The sequence below is a fragment of the Rhamphochromis longiceps genome, unplaced genomic scaffold (assembly GCF_057381845.1).
Source record: "Rhamphochromis longiceps isolate RC_006_pf unplaced genomic scaffold, R_longiceps_female_GT1.1 unmapped_scaffold_1, whole genome shotgun sequence".
Taxonomy (NCBI): domain Eukaryota; kingdom Metazoa; phylum Chordata; class Actinopteri; order Cichliformes; family Cichlidae; genus Rhamphochromis; species Rhamphochromis longiceps.
Genome location: NW_028187221.1, coordinates 163404 through 172846, shown reverse-complemented (window position 1 = coordinate 172846; position 9443 = coordinate 163404). Strand labels below are relative to the sequence as shown.

The following is a 9443-nucleotide window of genomic DNA, read 5'->3' as shown; positions in this document are numbered from 1 at the left end:
AAAGAAATGTCAGTAGAAATCGATGATCTAAGTGAGAACATGAGCCTTTAAAAAGTCCCAGTGGGTGCAGTCAAAGCAGTCCCTCAGTCCCAGTATAGAGTCTTTGGTCCAGACTGGAACAGCTGTGTGCCCAGTTTGAGCTCTCTTCAGTGCTGTGACCTGACAGAGCCAGAGGGGCCATCACATCACATTTAGAAGCTCCCCTGATGGAGCCACAACACATGTCCAATACTTAGTCTGTCTTGTTGGACCAACTGGAAGAAATGATTCAAGGACTTAGTCACAGAACAGAGATTCAAATCTCCAAAATCCAACTGGCTGCATCAGGACATATAGTCTGAAACTCTGCACAGTTTCCTGTTTGAAGCTGCTTCCTGTTGGCTTCAGCTGTTTGGAGTTTCCATTTTCTAAACTTCTACATTCTGAACCTTCTTCAGCTCTGAACAGATGATGAAACACTGAATGATTTCAAGCACTTTGTCTAATAAACTTACATCTTTCATTCTTTATACAGATTGATGAACTGTGGTTTGTCAAAGATCAGCTGTGATTATCTGGCAGCAGCACTGAAGTCCAACCCCTCCCATCTGAGAGAGCTGGACCTGTGGGGAAACAACCTGAAGGATCCAGATGTGAAGCAGCTGTCTGATCTTCAGCAGAGTCCAGACTACAGACTGGAGACTCTGGTGTAAGTAGAGTGATGGAGTGAGTGGGTGGTGCTGTCAGCAGTATTGTACTAAACACAGTCAGTATGAAACAAAGATCCAGTGTTTCCTGTAAAGCTGCAGCTTCTCAGTGAAGCTGTGAGAGGAGAACGGTGACAGGCTTCAGGATTGGACACAAACACTTCCTGTTTCTCACCTTTATGGTCACCATAGTAACGGCTGACACGCTCTGATCAAACGCTGTCAACAGCCAATCAGCTCTCTGAACAAAGCAGCACGCAGACCAATGACTGCATTGATTTCCAAGTTTAAAGCAGTGAAGAACACAGTCTGTAGGTGAGGAAGAATTTAGTGAGAGCAGATGTTTGGATGGAATTCCTCCAGTTAACAGCTGGAACCGTCCATCTGGATTGTTGGGCTTGTTGTTGGGGTTCCTACAGAGCTCAGAGTGGACACACCAAGGTTCTTCTAATGAATGAAAGTCCAAACTCAAACTAGGAGGGAAAAACATTTTCAGCAACTTCAATAAAAATCCAAAGATTAGAAAAAGTGAAGCAACAATGAGTCCTAGTACAGTCCCAGCACTGACGTCCCTGCTGCTCTTTATACTGGATGTGCTGCATCACTGACTGACAGCTGATGAAGAGTCTCTGGAAACACTCGTTTATCTCCTCTGCTCTTCCTCCTTCTCTCTGCAGGTGGAGGTGATGATGGTAAACAGGACGGTGTGTGTGCTGAGAGAGGAGCAGCTGTGTCCTGATGATCCAGAGAGGTTGAAGCAGCAGCAGCTTGTGTGTAGAGACGCTCTGACTGGGCCATGTTACTGGGAGGTGGAGAGGAGAGCTTCATCCAGCAGTGACTGACAGAGGAATGAAGTGCAGATGACTGTCAGTGCTGCAGAGTGAACTGCTCTGAGAACAGCTCCACTGTCAGACACAATGTAGAGTCCAGCATCAGCCCTGTGTGTCCCTCTGGATCTGACAGAGGATCATCAGTGTATCTGGACTGCTCTGCTGCTGCTCTGTCCTTCTACAGTCTCTGCACAGTCTCTGTCTCACTCTGGAAAGATTTTACAACTTGTTGTAATTACAGAACGTTAATATAATATTCAAACATGTGATCTTCTCTTTATTTCTGACTCTTTACCAAATAAAGAAAAACCAAACTAACAAACAGAAGCTGTCGTGTCCTTTTTCACCACATCTGTGAATCTTTTCTGTGTTTTTCCTCTTTTCCTCCTTCCTGCAGCTCCATCTTCATCATTCTGTGTCCAGTATATGTGAACACGTCCAAAGCATCTGAGCCTCATGTTACCCGTTTGTGTGAGTTACGCCTGTTGTTGTGTTGTGGTGTATAAATAAGGGGCAGGAGACAGCGCTGGATCTCTGAGTTCTTTACTCTCAATTTCTGCAACATCTGCAATATCTAGAAATGCAAACCTGTGAGCTGTGTGTGTTGTGCGTCTGCTCGGCCACCTCTCCTCCGGCCATGCTGGAAGCAGCTGTGCGTTTGACAGTTTTATCGACTCGACAATAATCGAACAAATTAAATGTTCAAAAATATCAACTTAAGCACTTCAAAGTCAACAAAAAGCTTAAAACAATGAAATAATATTTCACTGACAAAACAACAGCTCATAAGAACGATACACAAAATAATACAGAAACAAACAAATAAAAGTTATTAACCAGGATCCATGTTTTTGTCACAAACACTGAATCAGCTGATTCACTCTTTATGTTTCTGAGTTTGTTTTGTGATTATAGTTCTGGTTTCTGTTTCTGTGTCTTCACTGTGTCCCACGTCTCCTTACTTTGGACTCTGTGTTATATTTCCTGTTTTACTTTGACAGTCCTGTGTTACTGTTTCCTGTCTCGTGTGTGTAATTGGTCCCAGCTGTGTTTCCCTCCTGTCTCCCGTTCCCTGATTACTAAACTGCGTCCACGCCGCCGGCGCTCCTCTCCACAGCTGGATTCCAGGATTTCAGAGCATCCAGCTGTGGTGAGTGATGGAGACACTTTCTCTGCTCCCTCAGTAATCAGGACAGTTTATTGAACATCAGAGGACATAAAGGACTGTTTTTCACCTGCCCGTTCTGAACCTGGACATTAAAGACTGCTGGCTTCAAGGACATTAATCCCAGTGTCAGCCAGCCAATAACAGCCTGTGTTTTTCAGCTCTTTAGGAGTCAGAAATGAGAAAGACACAGACTGCTAACCGCTCCCTGCAGGAAATAAGCTCCGCCTCTTCCTGTCCTGTATATGAGTGATTTGATTCTGACATGAGACACAATGAGTTTCCTGTTTATTGTGACTTAAAGCGAGCAGCAAAGACACTAAACTGTGTGTTTCCAGCTGAAGCTGCTTTTTGTGTTGCTCCCACAATCCTGTCTAAAACAGTCAGTGAGGAAAACTCAGTTTATGCTTCCAAGCTCATTGTGAGAGGGCACATTGTGTTCCTGCAAGTGCTGATTTTGTCTGCATCCCTGAGTTTAGTGAGCTGCCTCCAAGGACTTGTGAAGCCCAGTGTGTTAAGGCTGCATCTCCCAGATGTTTCCACCTTTCCAGCACAGACGATAAATGTTCCCACAAAGGCTCAAAGACTGTTTGATTTTCTGAGTGTTGGCCTCAAGAGATTGCTCAGTGAGCACCTGAGTGTTTCTGGGACATCGGACACTAACTGGAACTTCAAGTCTTGTTCTGAAGCTGCACATGCAAAGACTGTTTCTGGTTGTAGAGACCTGGCTGTTCCAGGGATTGTAACCTCCCCAGAGGCTGAGCTGCTGACCTCAGCTGACTCTGGAGCCTTGAAGGTAACTAAGTTTGCACCGCTCGGGTGAGCCATCTCAGCTGCAACAGCCTCCACAGAGAGCTCACGCAAGCTTACCCAGCCTGCTGAGGATTTTATGCAGGTGTCTGGTAAAAGGACGATGCTGCTGTCCAATGAGGCGAGGAGAGAAGTAGCCAAACAGGCGAGAGCCGTGAAGGAGGAACGGCGGTCAGCTCTGGATGCCCGACATAAATACCTGATGAGCAGGTTGGCCGACGCCGGCAGCCTGGAGGAGGCGGCGGTGGAAGACGCCATCGTCTCTGATGACAGAGTAAGTTCAGAGACGTGATCCTTCCTCAGAGTTGAACCTTTGAGTCATTAATGTTTGATTCTTCCAGTTCAGTCTGATCCATGAATTCTTTGCTGCAAACGGATCCAAGAAGCTGATTTTCTTCTATCAGGATGTCAAACAGGTAACTTTGATCACATTTCAATGACTGACACATGAAGGTCTAACCGCTCTTCATAATCTGCTGTCCTGTTTGTTGCAGCGTACTTTGTATTCATATCTTTTAATATCTGCCTTTCTCCCAGAGTCTGTCCTCCCGTCAGTCTTCCTTTGTGGACACATCAAACTCAGCTGTGGCTCAGAGGAAACTCTTCCTCACTACGGGGAACTCTGAGGTTGGCTTCAGCTTTTTATGTTTAGTTCATGTGAGAATCACAGAAAAATGCTGATATGAGTGGAAGCTTCTGCTGGGAAATTGGCAAAGAGCAGATTATTGAACAGCGAGGCAGACAGTTCATTTCAGTGATGCCAGTTTATTAGAAACGAGGACTGTGGGGCTGCTGGAAGTCAGGACGGCCGTTCTCTGGATAAACCTGACAGCTGAGGTGGAGAGCAGGATTTATCCACAGACGGCTTCTTCCAAGCAAATGTCCTGAACACACCTGAGCTGAGGGTTACACAGTGTGTCCTGTGTGATCTCTGCTTTATGGTGGTTGAATCTCACAAATGTGACCATCAGACCTGACGACTTATTTGTGATGTTTTCATTAAAAATATCCTGGGTGAGGTGTTTGGGGCCTGTCCCATGAGGAGGAGTCTCCAGGGCAGACCCAGGACACACTAGAGAGGTTATATCTCTCAGCAGGCCTGGGAATGCCTCAGTATTGTCCTGGATATGCTGGAGGAAGTGGTTGTTTAGGGAGGTCTGGGATTCTCTGCTTAGACTGCTGCACCTGTGACCCGGGACCAGATAAACAGGAAATGGATGTTTGAAATTCAAAGAAATCCTCTTTTAATAATGAGGAAAAAAGACAGCAGGAGATCCATCGCAACTAACAAAACACTTCAAACACATCAGTGCATCAACTTTAATCAACTTCATTTGGTTCAAATGAAGGAATCTAACAAAGCACTCACTAAAATGAAACACCAGTTAGTTTCCCGAGCTCAACAGGTCGAACACCTGAGTTTGGTTTGCGGTGCAGTTTTTATTTCTTCTAGATAACTTGGGTTATTTGCACAGGAAGGTTTTTAAATGTATTTCTTAAGTACGATCTTATATGGGGGTTGATTTTATAGCATAACAGAATAATGTAATAACTCTAATAGAGTATGAAACATTTGCAGAATGAAGTACAAGGTGAAGAAAAGTCAGAACGGCCCTATTTGAAAATACAGCCTCAGAAGGTCAGAGATGGACAAATTCAGCTACAGAAACATGTGGCCATTTTTTTAAAGCCATAGAGCATATTACAGACGACACAAAGAGCAAACACTGTAAACTTCTAACCACAGACCTCACACAGCTCACACACGTCAGAGTGAAGCTGTCATTTCCTGAAGCTTCCACACAAGAGAACTGGCAACAAGGTGGAGTCCTCATGGATCACTAGCAGAGAAATGTGGGTGGGTGCCAGACCACATGGACTCGACTCACTTTATTTCATACAAAGGAGCAGACTAATGCTGTCATCCTTAAAGACTAACTAGAAACAAGCAGTGCGCTCGCATCGACTCGACTTGTTTTGCAAGTTTGAAGTGAGATGGTACTTTGGAGTCAGCCTCCCGAGATGATGGCTGGTTTTTGAGAAAAATCTCTTATTTATACAATGAGCAGCAGACTTTCCTGACTTGCAGAGGTCAACGTCCTCCTCAGTCATGCGCCATGAGTGGCACAGATACTATTCATCAAATAACTAACATGGCCTTGATTGTTACTCCAGAGACTTATCTGCGATGTAGCTTTATAGCATTTTCATTAGCAATCGTATGATTTGTGTTACAATGACCTTTGTGGACGGGCCCGGACCCCCAGGCCTCGTCCGTGACGCCGACGGTGAGCGCAACGTTTTTGTTTTCTTGCGCTTAAAATAACCTGATCAGCGTTCTGCGGACGGTTTGTTTACATTTCTCACATCTGTGATTGTTCACACGGGTTGGACACGAGCAGAGAGGGCTTTCAAGATGAAAAAGCCAACGTGAAACTTTAACGGACGACAATTGCAAGTTTTTCAATCAAATCTCCGTCACACCCTTCCTTGACCTCATCACGTTATCCACCTTAGTCAAGGAACAGTGGTTCGGGAAAATATGCATTTGTTTTTTGGACCAGTTTAAAACGTATCTCAACTAGTGATGTGCGGATCAATACTGAAATATCGATTCCTCCGATACCCGTCATTGTGTCCGGCCCCTTGGCGTGCACACTCACAACAATGGCTGAGCGTAAACAGAGTCATGTGCAGACGTATTTTACCTCCACGAACAGCTGAGACGTGGTTTGCCATACATGTGGCAAGAATGTGAGGTGTTGTGGTAACACCGCTGACCTGGTCAAACACCTCAGAGTGAATCATATCACAGAATATGACGAGCGTATGTTGAGGCGAACTGAAGAGGAGGAGAGGGAGAGGTGCTGCCAGGGCGAGACAGACGTCTCTCACGGAGTCCTTTAATGCTGCAGGCAGGCAACAAATAGCCACAACTTCAGGTTTTTCATTTCTATATGATAATTCTGCATCATTAAGTGATAAGAACAAGTAATCTGATGTCCTGTGATCATTACGACGCTATAATTTGAGATAAAATAAAAGATAGAGTAAAAAAAATAAGTTTTTGTACAGAGTATCGTATCAGATCAGTATCGTCGATACCAGCCTGAATTTTACTTGGTATCGGATCGGAAAGGAAATCAGTGGAAATCAAATCCTGCTTCTACAGGTGTCCAGTTCATTCACTCTGACCCCTCCAGATAAGCGTTGCCAGTTCTCACTGTGCTGTAGATCACATTTTCTTGTGTTTGGGGTTATAACGGTTACTTTTGAGGTCTGTGTTATAAAGCAAGTTAATCCTGAATTTAACTGGAGAAGACAAATTCCCACTGCGTGGTGTAGTGCACAGCCAGGCATTCTTTACATTAGTTCGTTTGACAAAACCAAAAACCTGAAAGTATTTACTTGGAGTTTGGTTTGATGAAATAAGTGCCAGAATCAGTGAATACAAATGATTCCAATGACATGAAAACTGGTGGAAGGACAAATCCCTCAAGAAAAGCACGACTAGCACATTAAGTTTGTTTGTAATCATCATCATCTCTAACACCATGCGCACAACAGTGATTTTGTTACAGAACACTAAGATAGTAAAATCTGGGAAATGATGATATTTCTTTCCAAAACTTCCTGTCTGGAAGACATTAAAGCTGCTGTGCCACCTGCAGCTTCTTTCAATCTATGTTATGTGAATATATCTTTTTTTTTGGGTTTGAACATCCATTCAAACTCACTCTCTGCCTAGCAAGTCTCATTCCCTCATTTCCTTGGGGTCCAGCTTCACATACGTGGCACTGAGCCTTTTCCTTTGTCACCTCTTTCTGCTACATGCCTAGCCTCCCAGTTTCTTGGTCTATTTTCTTCATTTCGCTAACTACACTTCTTTTTCTTTGTAAATCTCTTCCTTCAAATACTTTCAAAATCACTTTTCTTTTTTCCCTTTCTTCTGTGCAGAGAAGACGTCAAACCCCTTCTTGGCAGTTTATCTCAATAAAGCTGTACTATCCCAGCCATCTGGTAAGTCTTCCCTACTACCCAGAGCCTGTTTATACTCCTGCATGTCTCTGCCTTCACTCACTTCCTCTTCTTGATGTCCAAACTCATCCTTCAAACTACCATTTGATGCTGCATAGCTGCATTCTCCCTGACACCTCCTTGTCTCCTGTCTTTTTGATTTCACCTTCTGCATAATATTTAGTTGCCCTGTGTGCAGCTTCCTCCACTTTCATATATTTCTACAAGTTCCTCCCTGTTCTTGAAGTATGTGTGCACCACGGCCATTTCCACTTGGAAAATCTGCCCCACATCTGTCTTTCTAGATTTCTCTCCTAAACACCACACCTACCCAACACCTCATAACCTCTGTTCCCTTCACCTAAATGTCCATTGAAGTCTGTGTCAATCACCACTGTAGTATGTGGTCTCTTGCACACAAAATGTGTCTACCCTCCACCTCCATAATATGAGTCCGCCAGCCCTCCCATTGCCAGTCATAGTCCATAACAAGTCAAAAACATAAACAGCTCGAACGTATTATTTATTTAAGAGAGAGAGAGAGAGAGAGAGAGAGAGAGAGAGAGAGAGAGAGAGAGAGAGAGAGAGAGAGAGAGAGAGAGAGAGAGAGAGAGAGAGAGCTCAGTTGTCCTTGCTCTAGCATCAAGAGTCAGTGACTGGCTGTTCACTGCAGGCTCAGCAGTCCAATGGCCGATCAGCAACAACACAAATAAAAAATAAGACACGTTCTTGATTATGACAACAAACCACATCCAAAAAAATATGACAGCAACACTTTAAGTTTTGTGTGCATTCATCATGTGCAACTCTGCAGAAAGTCTCATGTCAAGGATGTGTGGACAGGGGGGCTATTAAAAAGTTCCAGTATACAGAATAGAAAACCATCAAATGAATGAAATAAAATCTGTTGTCACAGTGGTTTTTGAAGGAACAATTACTTCACAGATGGACAGCCTCATTATATTTGAGTTAAATCTGATGATACACACTTCACATCACCCTAGTTACATGTTTTTATTTGCCATGTGTATGTTATCCAAGGGAGGAAAAAAATGAAAAAGAAAACTTTTGATGTGTCCAGACATTTCTTCACATCAGCTGCCAGCAACCAGTTTCAGCATGTACAACTGTTGCAGTAAGTGTGCTCATGCAGACCAACTATGCTGGTCCACTGTTCTTAATGGTGCTGCATGTTGAGAAAGAAGTGAAACAAATGTTTTGTTTAACAAGTCCACTAGTGTTAGAATAACTTGGCATTTCCAATCTGTTTCTGCTGTAGTTCAATGAAAGGTTTCAGTTACTTAAGTTTGAGAAAAACCAAAAAAAACGTTGGCCAGCTTCCCTCAGGGTCACTCCACGGTTGATGACATGGTCCACTATTGTAGCTCTGATGTCATCAGCAATTCTATTTCTTACTCTTCTTACCCGTCCTCTCCCCCCTCCTCGTCCTCCTCTTGCTCCTCCTTGTCCTTGTCGTCCTCTTCATCCTACTTCTTCACCTCCACGTCCTCTTCCTCGGCCTCCTCTCACTCTTCCTGCTCCCTCCATTGTACTCCACACACAGAGCTTACCTGTATCATAGTGCTTAGGCTGATTGCAAAGTGAACTAATTATCTAAAAAAGCTTTCACATGTGGCAGTGTGCCAGACAGTTGACAAAATAGTGTAAATAATGGCCATAAATGTGTATAGTTTTGCTAGGAGTGCGTTGATCATTTGGAAATTGAGTGCAAAGCAGTGAGTTGTGTTTACAGTTCTGCAAAAAGAGTGCTGTGCAGTGGATTGTAGCTACAGGTTTGCAAAGTGTGTGTTACAAAATGGCAAACTGAGTGCAAAGCAGTGTTTGTGCTTTTAGTTTTGCACACTCAGTGAGTGGTTTTGCTATAAGTGTCAATAGTTTTAGGAATTGTGCTGTAAGAATCACAGTTAGGGTTTA

General features: G+C 43.8%; 1 protein-coding gene across 1 annotated transcript in view; it reads left to right on the top strand.

Moving 5' to 3' along the window:
* LOC146640792 (NACHT, LRR and PYD domains-containing protein 12-like) overlaps positions 1-1476 on the top strand; it is a 257689-nt gene extending 256213 nt beyond the window's left edge. Inside the window, exon 19 of the mRNA XM_085399809.1 lies at positions 1364-1476. Coding sequence (XP_085255935.1) covers positions 1364-1373 — 10 coding nt within the window. The 3' untranslated portion in view covers positions 1374-1476. The remainder of the gene's footprint in view (positions 1-1363) is intronic.
* Positions 1477-9443: the final 7967 nt, after the last annotated feature.